This window comes from Apodemus sylvaticus, chromosome 3, assembly GCF_947179515.1.
Source record: "Apodemus sylvaticus chromosome 3, mApoSyl1.1, whole genome shotgun sequence".
Taxonomy (NCBI): Eukaryota; Metazoa; Chordata; class Mammalia; order Rodentia; family Muridae; genus Apodemus; species Apodemus sylvaticus.
Window position 1 is genome coordinate 130603160 of NC_067474.1, and position 16890 is coordinate 130620049.

General features: G+C 43.0%; 1 protein-coding gene across 2 annotated transcripts in view; it reads left to right on the plus strand.

The window, feature by feature from the left end:
- Tesk2 (testis associated actin remodelling kinase 2) overlaps positions 1-16890 on the plus strand; it is a 95132-nt gene that overhangs the window by 38647 nt on the left and 39595 nt on the right. For both annotated transcript variants that reach the window (XM_052177089.1, XM_052177090.1), the window contains exon 3: positions 1546-1667. In XM_052177089.1, the coding sequence (XP_052033049.1) occupies positions 1546-1667 (122 nt within the window). The remainder of the gene's footprint in view (positions 1-1545; positions 1668-16890) is intronic.

Genomic DNA, 16890 nt, shown 5'->3' on the forward strand with positions numbered 1-16890 from the left:
ATCTGTTGAGTGCCAGTCCAGTCAACGCTGTAGAGCAAGACGATTTCAAAGATGATAACAAAAAATATCCAGTGCCAGTAGATGGGGAGACCCACTCACACAGACGTGATCTGCAAATAGTGCTGGAAAAATACTGTCAGTGAGGTCTTTGTATAAAAGGCCTCTTTTAACTTATCCTTGCAGGATCTAGAAAGGAAAGCCACTTCTCTTTCTTCAGTCACGAGATACATGACAACGGTATCATTGATGCCCCAGAAGAGAGCTGGCTTTCAGATCTCTAGAAGGATCTAGATGAAGGGAGAGCCTGCCAGCATTTTTCTTCGTTTTTCTGAGTATGGCTTCTGTAGCTTTCCAGCTTTTCTGCTGTGGCCACTGCAAACCATTGTTGCTATAAGTGCACAATAAAGATAAGTGCTGTGTCCTGTATTAATGGGTAAATTAAACTTTAGAGTTATTTCATTGAGCCTTTGCGGGAGAAGACTAAAGTCAAGGTAAAGCAATACTCCTGAAGTTCACAGGACAGTAACTTTGCATTCCAAGTCCCTACCACATCGGTTCTGAAATTAAATTTAAAAAGTTATATTTATTGATTTTGTTTGTGTGTGTGTGTGTGTGTGTGTGTGTGTGCGCACACCCATGCATGCGTATGCACGTGTTCCCACTAAGGGTCAAAAGCAGGACTTTGTGCATGATGAGTCAGGCCTCTCCCCTTGAGCCATGCCCCAGCTCTATTTCCTTCATCACTTAGAGAGACTTATAGTGCTTAGTATAAACTGAAAGGGTGCTGATTTTATGCCTTATAAAGCGTCTTATAAAGACAGTTTTATAGCTCCATTGCTACATAAGGCTTACTCATACGTCTTCCCTTCCCCTGCACTTAAGACTTTACAGAAGGGACTGTTTCCTTCCAGCTCACCAGCCTGGGCCTTAAGGAAGTAGTGTAAAAGAATTTCCTCTTTATCCAGGTGTGGTGGGCTATGCCTTTAATTCCAGTACTAGGAGGCTGAGTCAGGAGGATTGTGTGAAGCTACAATTAGACAAGTTGCATCGTGAGTTCCAGGCATTCAGAGATAGCAAGACCCTGCCTAATCACGTTTTTGCTGGATGTGATGGCACGCACCTGTAATCCCACCCTGAAGGTGGAGGGAGAAGGGTCAGGTGTTCAAGTTCATCCTCAGCTGTATAGGAAGTTTGGAGCCAACATAGGTCTGGGTCCCAACTCTTTCCTGCCACCAACCCCCCCAAAAAAACATAAGAATGAAAATAAAAGATATGAAACATTGTATTTCTGGCCACCTCAGTGTGGAACAATTTTGATGAAATAAATTTATCTTTATTAATGGAGCAATACAAGTATAAATGTTTATGTTTTTTGAGTCCAGATCTCATGTAGCCCAGGCTGGCCATCCACTCATATTTCTGCATAAGCATCCAAATGCAACGGTTATTTTATCTAAGCTGGTACTAGAACATCCTGGCATGTTCTGTGCTTGGAGACCTTGCTGTCACGTATAGCTGCTGTTTCCGCTTTATTTAACTTTGTAGGTGCGACACAGAGCTTCTGGTCAGGTGATGGCTCTCAAGATGAACACGCTGAGCAGTAACCGAGCGAACCTGCTGAAAGAGATGCAGCTCATGAATAGACTCTCCCATCCCAACATCCTCAGGTAACGGGGCCTCCTTCCTTCCAGAGTCAGTAAGCGGCATCCCTGGATGCTCGTGACACTACTTTATCTTGTGGAATCCATCTTGCTGGGATTTAGCTAGGCTCTAGGTCTTTTTCTCCCCATTACAACTTAATTTCCTGTAATTAACAATATTTAGTAAGGCAACTTCCTTTCTCAAGTTGCGTTTTCATCAGAACATTAGTACTAGCTCATTAGAATAATTGTTTCCTACTGTGATTAGTAATTTGTCAGATAAAAGACTGATCTCTATGTGGCTATTTAATTTTCTTAATTGCTTTATGAGGACTTGTAGTTACATCAGTGAATAAAAAGAACAGCAACATTATGGCATAAGACTATCTATCCACCCTAAACTGTGAGTACTCACTTAGGAGACATAGCTTGCTGTTGAATTGTTTTTACATATGAAGGGCTTGCAAACCAGGATGGCTCAGTGGGTAAACAGCCTGACCCAATCCTGATGACCTGACTTTGGCCCCCTGGGTTCCACATGGCAGAGGGAGAAAATACAATATTGACCCTGCTTTCAGCTAGACTTTCACTGACCTCTGTATATGCTTAACATGTAGTGTCTAGTCTGTCTCTCCTTTTCCTCTTCAAGTGCACATGTGTGCATGTATGCATGAAATAAATGTAATTTAATCCCAATACTCAGGAGTAAGAGACAGATGGATCTCTGTGAGTTCAAGGCCAGCCTGGTCTACAAAGAGAGTTCTAGGACATCTCGGACTACACAGAGAAACTCTGTCTCAAAAAATCAAAAAGATTAAAAAGATTACACTGGTTGGAAATAGCTCAGCAGTTAAGAGCACTGGCTGCTCTTGCAGAGGACAGGGGTTCTATTCTCACCACCCACATGGTGGTTTCCAGTTATTAGTAAACTTAAGTTCCAGATATTCACCACCTCTCTGGCCTCTGTAAGCACCAGCCATACATGTGGTGCAGATGCATATACACATACAAAACACTTATACACCTGAGATAAAAATACGATCTTTTTTAAAAAGGTTGTATATTATTAGTAATCAATATTTATCATATAGTAAGCAACTGTGCTGTGCTTCCAAATGAAATTGCACAAGGCAATATAAGATGCTTATAATGTTAAAAATGACCATGCAGGTCTCAAAAAATCCTATTGACTCAAGATCTGGAGTTACAGGTGAGTCACCATAAACAGGTTATATAAAAACATTTCTCCCCCTCACTCCCTCTTTCTTGATAGGGTCCCATGTTAGCCTGCTGGCCTTGAACTCATTACACAGCTGGAGCTGGCCTTGAACTCCCATCCTCCTGTCGCTTTCCATCCAGGTGCTAGAATCACAGGTGTGGACCACCGTACTTGGCTAAATGTGAGTCTTGCCTGCGGGTATGTCTGCCAGTGCCTGCACAAGCCAGGAGAGACTCTGAAGCTGGAGTTACAGAATGAGTTTGGCACTGGACCAGATTCTCTTCAGCTGTGGCCACTGCTCTTAATCCCTGAGCCATTTCCTTAGCCCCTCCTTTTAAAGAAAGGTTGTCCTCAGTGGGTGATGGTGGCGCATGCCTTTAATCTCAGCACTTTCTGAGGCAGAAGCAGGTAGATCTCAGTTTGAGGCCAGCCTGGTCTACAGAGCACAGGACAGCCAAGACTATTCAGAGAAACCCTGTCTAAAAACAAAAACAAAAACCAAAACAAAACAAAAAGCAAAACCACAACAACAGAAAAAGTAAAAAGTTAAGTGGTAAAGTGTGTATGAAGATTCTAAAAGAAATAAAGAAATATTAAATTTCTCATACATTTAGAACTGCAAGTTGATATGAGAAAAACCTTGGTCAGGTCCTTAGAAAAGCCATTGGGGAAATGGAAATTAGGAGGCTATGGAATTGGGTTACAGATCTTGAGCACAAGACGTCCTGGCATGAGCAACTCTATTCACAAGAAGCCCAAACTATCAGTTCCTCCAGGCCCAACAAAATACTTCATTGTTTATTTAACTGATAACTTAGAACAACTGATGCTAAAACCCACCCACCTTCCCTATACCTGTACAGAAGAATATATGTGCAAGTAAAGTGTACACCCACCCCCACCTCTGTGCCCTACCCACTCGGTCCACGGATTTACTTACCTGCCCATTGCTGGGATTGCAAGCGCATGCCACCACTTCCTACTGTTCTTTTCTTTCTAAATGGAAATTTTTGTAGGGAAGATGATAAAGGGGGAAAGTTTAGTTCGAGGTTAGAGTCTAGGAGAGGAGAAAAACAAACCTCGAGTAGCTCAGCTCACACTCTGCTGCTGGGCATGCACAGCTCTGGCAGCAGAGGAGCAAGGTATGCCAGAGATTGGGGTGCCACGCTCCAGCCTTCGTTCCCACACAGACTTCCACATCACATTGTTTCCCTCCCTCCCTCTCTCCCTCCCTCCCTCCCTCCCTCCCTCCCTCCCTTCCTTCCTTCCATAGGAAATTTCTTTTTTTGTTTGTTTGTTTGTTTGTTTAATTTTGTTTTGTTTTTGAGTCAGGGTCTCCCTGTGCAGCCCTGGCTATCTCGGAACTCTGTAGACCAGGTTGTCTTAGAACAGAGATCCCCCTGCCTCTGCCTCCTCTAGGTTTAAGGTGTGCACCACTATGCCCAGCTCACAACAACCTTTCTTACTTCTTTACTTTTGGTTTTTGTTCTGTTTTGTTTTCAAGACAGGGTTTCTCTGTGTAGCCCTGGCTGTCCTGGAACTCGCTCTGTAGATTAGCTGGCTTCAAACTAGAGATCCCCCTGCCTCTGCCTCCCAACTGCTGGGATTAAAGACCTGTGCCACCACGGCCAGGCTGCCGTTCTTCTTGTTTAAATTTTCTTTCATGTATTTTATGTGTGGCTGCATGCGTGAGTGTACATGAGACATGCATGTGTGAAGGTCACAGGATTATGAGTCAGGATTTTGCTATGTAGCCAGGATAGCCTCAACTTTGCAATCCTCCTGCCTCAACCTTCTGCTAAATTCTTCAGGTGCATGCATGATCTTACCAAATGTAACCTCACCTACTACTAGTTTTTGTTGTTCTGTTTCATTACTGCTAATTGAAAGAAGGACTCCCTGAAGTATTATTTCCCCAGTTCCTGACTACTAGTGTTTGTTCAAAGTTTCTTCAGCTCAGGCTGGGTCTGGTGGTGATTGCCTGTATGTTGGTGGCAGGAGGATTAAGAGTTTAAGTTTAGTTTTGCTGTAAAATAAAATCATATTTGTTATAAAGGAGAATGTGGCTTCCACTTACCAATCATCTCCCCGGCTCAGCTGTGGAGCAGTCATCTAGTACACTGGATACAGAGGATGTAGGGATCTGTTGTCTTCCAGTCCCTTTAGGAAGCAAACTGTGTGGGAAAGAAATGGAGCTGAAGTGTAGCTCGATGGTAGACTGCCTGTCTGCTGTGAATGGGCTATGGGCTTATTTCCTAGCACAGAGTAGAAGGAAGAGGGCAGGGTGAGGAAGTCTAGGAGAGAGATTAGTTTCAGCTACTGCCTTGGGGATGGTTATTAAAATAGCCATCTTTCCAGTTAGTCAACCCGAAAAATCCCAGGCATCCTCAATATCCCTTTGTTCCTTGGCTTGATCCTGAATCCTGAAGGAAGACGTGTGCATCTGTTCTTCTGTTGTACCTCATCCCTCTTCCCTTTCACCTGCAGTGGAAATTATTTTCCCTCTCTGTTCTGTTTCCCCGAGTCCTGAGGCATAGCTCCTAACTGAACAGTCTCCCACTTCCTCCTTTGTGCTGAGGAGATAGCAGAGCCTCTTGCTATGTCCCCAAACACTGTAGTTTATCTCTTAAAGAGTTTGATGACTCAACATTGAGCTTAGACCTGAATCAGAAATCCCTTAGACAATCTGATCTGTTTTTCCTGATTATCTTCCATTCTTTATTCTTTCTTTCTAGCTTTTCCTAACTGTTCTCTAGGGCATATTATTCAATCTCTGGACTTTGGTTTTCCTGCCAAAAGAAGGACTTGGAATATGTGAGTGGTATTAAGTCATTTTAACTTTAAAATTTTCCAATCTTTTTTTTAATGATGGATCTTAAACATCTTAACCTCCTTTTTAGTCCACCACCCATCAGAGGTAGTGGGAAAGAAAGGATACAGGGGAAGTGGACCTGTTTAGAAAGGTTTTTTTTTTTTGGAGCATTCCTGTCTGTGTTGTCTGGAAATCGTCAGTTAGTTCACAGGTTAGTGGTGGCAGCTTGATCTATTCGAAAACAGTTCATGGATACAGCAGCAGTCCAGTTTGGTAGAGTGGGGATAGCAAACACGAGTCGGCATTACCTAGCAGACACAGCCAGTTCTTAGCCTTAGCTAGAGTCAGCAGGAGGGACCAGGGGGAATGGCAGAAGTTCTCAGCTGTGCCTCTGTCAGGGGAGATCAGTGAGACCCTCAGCTGGCTCTATAAGCAAGCCAAGCTCCACCCCATAATCGCCTCCAAATATCACGTGGCCTCCTCGGGTCTTGCCACCGCACTCAGTCTGTCTCTGTGACATCATGGCGCACCACCAGAAGTTTTTTTGCAAGGTTCTCTCTATGGAGTCCCAACAAAAGGAATTGAATTATGCAATGTAAGGTGGATCAATATATGCATGCTGTTAGCAAAGAATTCTTCATCACATGTCCTTTCACATGTTTGCTTTAGCAGAATATCCTTTCTCCTGTGTCTGCTTCAGTGGAATGTTCCTTGATGAGTCTGCCTTAGCCTTTCACCATGTTTGCGCCAGCAAAACACCATCCAACCAACTTCCCAAAGAACCCTGAAGTTTCCACTTCAAGTCATACTAAATTAAATGCTGACTCTTAAATGATAAGGCTTTAAAATTTACTGTATTATAGTGTGTATGTGTGCATGCACAGGTACACATGTCTGTACATGTGTTTCAGGATAAACAAGCAGTGTTTAAAAATGATGGGTTAAAGGAACTCTCAGATTTTATCATTATAATCTTTGTATTCAAGGTCAAAGAGTCTTCAGTATAAGAACTCTTTTTTTTTGGCTTTTTTTGTTTGTTTGTTTGTTTTGTTTTTCAAGACAGGGTTTATCTATGTAGCCCTGGCTGTCCTGGAACTCACTCTGTAGATCAGGTCAGCCTCGAACTCAGAAATCGACCTGCCTCTGCCTCCCAAGTGCTGGGATTAAAAGTGTGTGCCACCACTGCCTGGCCAGTATGAGAACTCTTTTTTTTTTTTTAAAGCTTTATTTATTTTATGTACATGAGTACACTGTAGCTGTCTTCAGACACACCAGAAGAGGGCATCAGATCCCATTACAGATGGTTGTAAGTCACCATGTGGGTGCTGGGATTTGAACTCAGGACCTTAGGAAGAACAGCCAGTCCTCTTACCTGCTAAGCCATCTCTCCAGCCCCAGTATGAGAACTCTTCCCCATCCCCCCCTCCCCCCAGACAGGGTTTCTCTGTGTAGCACTGGCTGTCCTGGAACTCACTCTGTAGACCAGGCTGGCCTTGAACTCAGAAAAGTAGATGACACATGGCCCATACGGGGATCGAACCTGCGACCTTGGCACCACATGGTTATTAGCACCACGCTCTAAACAACTGAGCTAAATTAAAACATCATCTGCTGCTAGGCTTGGTGGCTCAGGTTGACTGTGGAGCTCATAACAATCCTTCTGCTTCACCCTTCTAAGTGCTGAGATTTCAGGTATGCACCACTAAGTCTGGCTCTTTTAAATTTTCTTTATTTGTTGAGTGCCTGCGTACGTGTGTGTGTGTGTGTGTGTGTGTGTGTGTGTTTCTTTCACTGTGCTAAAACACCATCACCAAAAGCAACATGGGAAGAAAAGGGTTTATTTCATTTTACACATTTGATGTCATGGTCCATCACTGAGGGCAGTCAGGGCAGCAGAGGCCATGGAGGAGTGCTGCTTCCTAGCCTGCTTCCTTACAATACCCAGGGCCATCTCATCTGCCCAAGGGTGGCATCATCCACAGTGGGCTGGGCCCTCCCACTTCACCCATTAATCAAGAAAATATCTCTCACTCTTGCCTACAGGCGATCTCATGAAGATACTCTCGAAATTAAATTCTCTCTTTCTAGAGAAGTCTAGTTTTGAGTCAAATTGGTAAAAACCAAGTAGTGCAGAGTATGTGTGCTTTCATGCATGTGTGTGGTCGTGAGCAAGAGACAGACACAGAAACAGAGACAAGCCAAAACTTTTGGGAATGGGTTCTCTCCTTCTGCTGTGGGCTCCTTCAGGTTGTCAGGCTTGGTGGTAAGTGCCTCTCATCAGCTAAGCCATGTTCAGGGCCATGCTTTTTATTTTTGGGGACAAGGTCTTAGTACATAGCTCAGGCTGGCCTTGGACTCACTATTTGGCTCGTTTGCCCAAAACCTCAAGGTACTCTTACCTCAGTCTCTTGAAAAGAGGCTTGGGCATGGTCAGGAGCTCCTGTAATCACAGCACTCTGGAGGTACGGAAGGCTGTGAGTGCAAGCTCATGGCCAGCTTGGGCTACATAGTAGGACCCTGTCTCAACAGACAAGGCGGCCATTGCAGTCAGTCCTGTAACACTGCACTCGGGTGATGGAGGTGGGACGGTTAGGAGTTCAGAGCCATTGGTAGCTTAGTGAGGTTGAGGCCAGTCTGGGTACATAGTGAGTTCCACGACAGCCTGGACTACAGGGTGTGTAGCCGTGGGCTTTTCCATCTGGCCTCTTTGTTCCTAAAATAGTGACTCTGAGACTTAATATTTCATGAAGAAATGCTTAGGCCAAAGGCTTTGGCTCATTTCTGCTAGCTCCTGACTTAATTACCCATGTATTCTGCTGTAAGCCCCGCATGCTTGCTTACCTTGCCTCAGCTTTCCCAAGCCTGTTTTCTGGAATCCTCTCTCTCTCTGCCGGATGTCCCTGATCCTGCCACAGCTCATTGTCCATAGGGTTTTTTTAATTGATACATGCTTCTACATAGTATCTAAGGATTCTCTCTACAAGAATGCGATGTTGGGGCTGGAGAGATGGCTCAGCTGTTAAGAGCTGTTCTTCCAGAGGTCCTGAGTTTAAATCCCAGCAACCACATGGTGGCTCATAACCATCTGTAATGGGTTCTGATGCCCTCTTCTGGTGTGTCTGAAGACAGCTACAGGGTACTCATAAGTAAAATAAATAAATCTTTTTTTTTTTTTTAAATGGAAGTCTCAGGATGACTTCTGTACAGCGGTGTAGAGAGTAAGTTGTCTAATGGAGTCCAAGGATTATGAGGTTCAGGAGAAATATCGGATTGCGGAATGAGGTTTAAGAAATAAGATACACATTTCTTGATGTTTTGACAAGATAAAAAAACATATTCCAAAGAATTTTATGATTTTTTTCAGTGACTTTGAGAATTAATTAATGGTGGGAATAAAATAAGCAAAAAGTTTAAAAGGCAATTAAATTTAATTATATGATGTCCAATCTAGTAATGATTACAATCAGTTATAGTGTAAACACTGATTTTCAAATTTCCCCCTCTAAATATTGTTTTTTTTTGTTTTGTTTTTGTTTTTGTTTTTGTTTTTTTTATTTTGTTTTTTGGATTTGTTTTTTTCTAGACAGGGTTTCTCTCAGTTGCCCTGGCTGTCCTGGAACTCACTCTGTAGACCAGGCTGGCCTCGAACTCAGAAATCCGCCTGCCTCTGCCTCCCAGAGTGCTGGGATTACAGGCGTGCGCCACCACCTCCCGGCTCTAAGTTTGTTTTCTAACATTATCAGAAGGGAGGTAGTTTGAGTGCTTTTACCCTTTGAATTTGGTTGATAGTATCAGCAATAGCTCTGCCTGCAGAGATGGCTCAGCACTTAAGAGCACTTGCTGTTTTTGCAGAGGACTCAGATTCAGTCTGCAGTACCCACATGGCGGCCCACAGCCAGCCACAGCAGCTCTGGTTTCAGGGGATCGGATGCCTTTTTTGACCTTTTTAGGCAGCACACACACATGATGTGCATATGTAAGTGCAGGTAAAGTATACACAACATTAAATAAATAAATCTAAAAAATAAATAAAGATCAGTAGTAATAGTATATAAGCTAGGTTCATACAGGCAGGCAGGGGATGAGTGAAGGCCAGGTAAGTAGCTTCTGCCTGGAGTCTGCGCTCAGCAGGCTGCGGCTGTGGGTCTCCAATTGAGGCCAGCCTAGGGGATAGGGCATCCACGCTTACCTATCACCACCAACCCAAGAATGAGTATCAGAAGAAATGTTGTCATTGTAGCTGTGGAATAGTATTCCATGTGGTTGGACATGAGAGAGAGGTCTGTTATTTTCAATAGATGCCATTTGATCCTCTGTCATTGTGTCTGTCAGGGACATGCTGTCGCACCCATCCAGTCCACGCTGACTGGAGCTGAGGCTGTGTGATAGCACTTGAGACAGTAGTAGCTGGATTATCCGGGTACTTTGAAATAAGGTTTCCCAGTGACTTTGGGTGTGGGATATTAGTGCAAGGGATGGAGACATCAAAGTTGATCGGTTGAAAGAATTGCATCTCTAGTAACAGCACTGAGGAAGATGTTGGAGAGAACAGATTTTAGGACTGGGAGATCAGGAGACACAAAATTGCAGTTAGATAAACAAATATGGAATTTAAAGAAGAGGTTCAGAACCTCTACAAATAATGTAGCCTCTGTAATCTCCATTTTCTGATCTCTGAAGTAGAGAGCAATAATAGTACTTTTTTTTTTAAAGATTTATTTTATTTATTATATGTAAGTACATTGTAGCTATCTTCAAACACTCCAGAAGAGGGCCTCAGATCTCATTATGGTTGTGAGCCACCATGTGGTTGGTGGGATTTGAACTCAGGACTTTTCAGAAGAGCAGTCAGTGTTCTTAACCGCTGAGCCATCTCTCCAGCCTGGTACTGTTTTTTATACTAGGTTGATGGTAGGATTAGGCAGAAAAAGGTATATAAGCCATTTGAGGGGACAATAAGCCATTTGAGGGGGGACACTAAAGGATCACTCAGTGGTTAAAAGCACTCATTACTCTTCTGAGGATGAGGTTTGGTTCTTAGCATCCACATAATGGCACACAACTTTGTCTCTAACTTTGTTCCAGAGGATCCAGCTGCCCCGGCCTTTTCAGATACTGTATGTATGTGGTACACAAACAGACAGACAGACAAAATTCCCATACACATAAAATAAAAATGTAGGCCAGGCGTGGTGATGCACTCCTTTAATCCCAGCACTCTGGAGGAAGAACCAGGCAGATCCCTGAGTTTGAGGCCAGCCTGGTCTGCAGAGTGAGTTTCAAGACAGCCACGTATACATAGAGAAATCCTGTCTTGGACTCCCCAGCTCTCCCCAAAAAAGCACCTTTACAAAACAAAAAAGAATTTGAGTAGGAAGGCTGACAGGATGGTTCAGTGGATAAAGGTGCTTGTTGCTAAGCCCACTGAACTAAGTCCTGCCCCTGGAATATACACACGTGGTGGAGGCAGAGAACAGACTCCCAGTAATTGTCCTCTGACCTCTACGTGCCCCTCCCATTGATAAACAAATGTAAGGTAACAACAAAAAAGAATTTGAGGCGGGGCCGTGGGTCTAGCTCAGTGGATAGAACATTGCTAGCATACAAATGGGTTGGATCCCCAGCACTGCAGAAGCCAGGCAGGGAGTGGAGACAGGATTTGGGGTTCATGATCACCCTCAACTATGTAGTGATTTCAAGCCAGCCCAGGCTGGTGTCCTAAACTGGTCAACATCTTCTGCCTCATCATCTTTTCTCTGAGTCATTTGAAGAAATGACCTCGATTGTTTCTCTAATTCTATTCCCTTTAGCCCCTGAATGGTAAGTAAAGTATATGTAAGGAGTAGTAACACAAAATGTGCCCGACAAGCAAACGACTCTTTTGCTAGTTTGTGCCTTTGTCTAAGCCACCTGTCTTCAGTTTCCTTACCTGTAAAATGGGAATAATAACATTTAGTGCCTATTAATATTTTTATAAGAGTTAAATGGAGTAATCTCTATGAAGTTTGTGTTTGACTTTTTTTTTTTTAATTTTTGACACAGTGTCTTGCTTTGTAGCCCATGCTAGGTGTGAAGTTGAAACACTCTTGGATTTTAGGGTAACAGGCATGGACCCCCCCATGCTTTGTGCTTGACTCACTCTGTGTTCAGCATTGTTCTACCTTAGCATTGGTTTTGTCTGACTCCCTTGAAGTCGAGGTTAGCATGTTGATTTCTGTAGCCCTTTTCTTTATCTGGATCTGATGACGAAAAAAATATGGAGCCTGATACATGCGGATTAGATCGAAGTTTTCTTTTAATGTAAAATTTTCTATTTTGTGTCTACATTTTTGTGGTATTATATTCATCCATTCATCCATCCATCCATCCATCCATCCATCCATCCATTTATCCATTCATTCATCCATCCATCCATCCATCCATTTATTTTTGAGGCATTGTCTTCCAGTGAGACTATGTTTTAAAGAAATGGATAGCATCTGTGGATGACACCTGATGGTATCCTCCAACCTCCATGTGCACTTGAATATACTGTCAGCCACACACATATGTGCTCACGTATGCGCATGTATACATGCATATATAGGCAGATCCTGAGAGGGTTGAGGGTGGTGGCAGACATCTGTAATCCCAGTATTTGGTCTGGGAGGGGAGGAACATTGAGAGTTTGAGGTCAGTGTGTGCCCTCACTACCCCTGTGGTGAAGAACAGGAAATAACCTTGACTGAGCCAGCTCTGCTGAGTATCTGCTGTGTGAGGTTCGGCTGAGTTTTCCTTGAGAATACTCATGTCTAGGATCTTGCACAACCAATTTTCTATGCTGTACGATATCCAGATCACACTGAACTGTGTAGTAAACCTTTACCGAAGGGTATTGCAGCCTTTTATAGAGCTAGAGTCAGTGTGTTTGGAGACTAGAGATCTTGGTTATTACCTCTTTTACCTCTTCTTCCTTTTTTTCTTTTTCTTTTTTTTTTCCGAGACAGGGTTTCTCTATGTATCCCTGGCTGTAGACCAGGCTGGCCCTGAACTCAAGAGATCTGCCTGCTCTGCTGTAATTAAAAATAGGGCCTGGAGAGATGCCTCAGCAGTTAAGAGTTACTTGATGCTCTTCCAGAAGACCAAGCCCAGTTCTCAGTACCATCTTGAAGGCTTAAAACTGTAACTCCAGTTCCAGAAGATGCCTTCTTCTGACTGTTAAGACATCAGACATGCATGCAATGCACAGCACATACAATACACAGACATAGATGTAGGCAAAACACCCATATATATAGCATAAGTAATTTACACTGTTTAATTTTTCAAAGTAGTGGGCTGGAGAGATGGCTCAGCAGGTAGGAGCACAGCTGTTCTTCCAGAGGACCTGAGTTCTATTCCCAGCAACCACATGGTGGCTCACAACTGTCTGCAACTCCAGTTCTAGGGAATCTGACACCCTGAAACACTAATGTACATAATAAAAAATAAATAAATTATAAAAAGATTTCAAAATAGCATGACAGGTTGTCTTTTCCATTTTGTATCTATTCTTTTTTGTTTGTTTGTTTAAATTCCTTATTTATTCCTTGATAATACCTGTATATAATATATTTTAGCCTAGGCTGGCCTTGAATGTCATAATCCTGCTGCTTTTGCCTCTGGAATATTGAGATTATTGACACCATGCCTACCATGCAGTTTTGATTCTATCTGTAACATTCATTCATTCATTCCCCTTACCTTACAGAATTTGTAGTTTCTAGGGACTTGAGTTTGTTATCTCTTGGGGACTACTAGTCATCTACCACAGTGTCTCATTAGGAAAACATTTTTTGAGCTTGTTCCCCAGTGCCACTACTAACTCCTTATTAAATATTAATAAAGCTTGGGCTGCAAGGTGACTCGGTTACTGAGAGTGCTTACTGCTCCTGCAGAGGACCTGACTATGGTTTCCAGCACACACATGGAAGCTCACAGTTTTCTCTGACTCCAGTTCCAGGGATTCAATACCTTCTTTTAACCTCCACAAGCTCCTGCATGCATATGGTGCACATATATAACACACAAGCAAGCGCGCGCGCACGCACACACCCACACCCACACACACACACACACACATGCAAAGCTAAATTTCTCTTTCCACATTGAAGTTATAATTTACTTTCTATATTCTAACTGATGATCTTGGTCACTTCCTTCATTGGAGGCTTACAGGCCTAGGAAAGTTCTTGTCTTAGAATAAGAATCTTGAATTTTAGCCTTGCAGTGGTGGCGCATGACTTTAATGGAAGCACTTAGGAGTCAGGCAGGCAGAGCCTGGATAACTGAGTGAGAAGCAGGGCTACACAGAGAAAACTCTGTCTTGAAAAGCAAAAAACAACAAAACAAAAAAGGGATTTTAAATTTTAATTAAATTTAGTAATTACTTACTAAATACTAACAGTGAAGTAGGCTACCAGTTTATGTGGCCTTAATTACTGTAGTAAACAAGATCTCCTAGTCTTAAAAGTGTATTTCTTGGGGGCTGGAGATATGGCTCAGAGGTTAAGAGCACTGATTGCTCTTCCAGAGGTCCTGAGTTCAATTCCCAGGAACCACATGGTGGTTCACAACCATCTGTAATAGGATCTGATGCCTTCTTGTGATGTGTCTGAAGACAGCAACAGTGTGTGTGTGTGTGTGTGTGTGTGTGTGTGTGTATATATATATATATATACACACATCTTTAAAAAAAAAAAGTGTGCTTTTATTCCTGTCCTGGTGTGGTGAGTGTGGATGGAGGTAGGAGAGGTGCTCCTTTTCTGCTAGGACAGAACTTCAAATTCCTCCACTGGATCTTCTGCTTCTGCTGATGGATAAAGAAAGATTAGCGGGCGATGTTGAGGTGTTCAGGGATAGGCCTAGGTGTGGCACCCTCTGCCCGCATATCATGGTGATGACCAGCTGTGATAAAAACTGGGAAATGACTGCAGCACAAGGAAAAGTGAAGCAATCTGATGACCTAGACATCTCTTCCACATACAGACCCCTGACCTGGCACGCCTCCTGGCATATAAAAGAGCAGCTAGGCATAATTAAACATGAGGTAGAAGGTGGTAGGGCCTACTAAATTCCTCAGTAGAAGCTCCAAAATAGTCTTGAGTGTGTGAAGAGTAAGGGTAATTTTTATGAAAATGTCAGAGAAATGGTTGAACTTACATCTGTGAATAGATACTATGATAGTCAGCTTAGAAAGGCAATTTTAGATTTTGTGTGCGTGTGCGTGTGCATGTGTGCATGTGTGTGCACACGCGCGCGCGTGTGTATATGTGTGTGTGTGTGTGTGTATGTGTGTGTAAGGGAATACTGTGATTAAAACTAGAACCTTGCACATAATAAGCAATCCGTTTCCCCAGCCTTCATTTTTAAAAAAGATTTATTTTTATTTATTTGTTTTGTGTGTGAATGCTTTATTTACACATGTATCTGTGCACCCTGTTTCTACACACACACACACACACACACACACACACACACACACACACACAGAGGCCAGAGAACGCAGACGCAGACGGTCATCTGTGTGCTGCTGAGCGAACCCCAGGTCCTCTTGAAGAGCAGCTTGTGTTCTCCAGTGCTGAGCCGTCTCTCCACCCCCAACATTTCTCCCATTTTTTTGTTTGTTTGCTTTTTATTTTGAAATCTAATCTCAGTAAATTGTCTAGGATCGCCTTGGAATATCTCCATTCAGGTAGACCTTGAGTTCACAATCCTCTAGCCTCAGCTTTTTAAGCAACTGGAACTGTAGACCTGTCCCACAAGGTTCAACCAATGTAAGGAACTTTAATGATATAATATGAGGCCATACTGCATGTAGCCCAGCAAATGCCATGCTCGTTATATTTACACAATTTGGAGATTTTTGTTCTTGTTTTTTTGAGAGTCTCTCTATGTATCCCTGGCTGTCTTGGAACTTGAAATGTAGATCAGGCTAGCCTCAAACTCAAGAGATTTACCTGCCTCTGCGTTGTGGGATTAAGTCAATGTCCCACCACACCTGGCTTGTTTGGAGGTGTCCTTAACTGAGTTTTAAAGGATTGGTAGAATTTTTGAAAAGTAGGTTCCAAAAATACTTCTTCAAGCAATAGTGTAAACGTCTGAGAACTTAGACCCTAAGCAGGAGTGGCAAGTTATATAACTATAATAAAGATGATGTTGGTAGATGTCGTAGGAGATAAGGAAGGCTGGGCCAGAACATTCAGACCTTTTACGCTTTTTGTGTTTATTATTTTTCATTTTTTCGTCTTTGGAGACAGAATCTGTTGCCCCGGCTGGCCTTGACCTTTCAGTGGACCTGAGAATACCTTAGAACTGTCGTCCTCTGTGCCCCCTCTCACAGGCCGAGGCTGTGGGCATGTGTCCCACGCCTGCTCTCAGCACTGAGGAGCGCTGAGGGATTTGGTCTGTAGTCAGGGCCGTAAAGCTTTCAGGAACCAGGAGCTCAGGAAGGAAAAGGGCTGGGTTTTGTTCCTTTAAATTACTTCATTTTAATTTTGTTTTTTATATGGATATACATTTTACTAGCATGTGTATATGCACACGTGTGTACCAAGTGAATGTCTGGTCCCCACAGAAGTCACAGGAAGGTGTTGGACCTCCCGGAACAGCGAGTTACAGACGGTTGTAAACCACCACGTGGGTCCTAGGAACCAATGTAACCAGTGCTCTCAATTTTTTTTAAGATTTTTTTTTATTTTATGTATATGAGTGTTTTGCCTGCTTATATGTAAATGGGCTACATGTATGCAGTGCCCTTAGAGGTCAGAAAGAGGTGTTGGGTTCCTTATAACTGGGGTGCAGATAATTGTGGTTCTCAGAACTGAACCCACGTCTTCTGAGAAAAGCAGCTATTGGTCTTAACCACTGAGCCATCACTCCAGCCCCAATAAGAAGTCTTTAAAAGAATTAAGGGGGCCTGGCAGTGGTGGTGCACACCTTTAATCTCAGCACTCAGGAGGCAGAGGCAGGCAGATTTCTGAGTTCAAGGCCAGCCTGGTCTACAGGGTGAGTTCCAGGACAGCCAGGGCTATACAGAGAAACCCTGTCTCGAAAAAAACAAATCCAAAAAACCAAAAAAAAAAAAAAAATCCCAGTTTTCTTCTTGGTATGAGTCAATATGTAATATAAAACTAAAGATAACAGATGGGAGCCATCACTAGCCTTTAAGTACTTGCCTGAGAACACACTCCCAAGGCCTG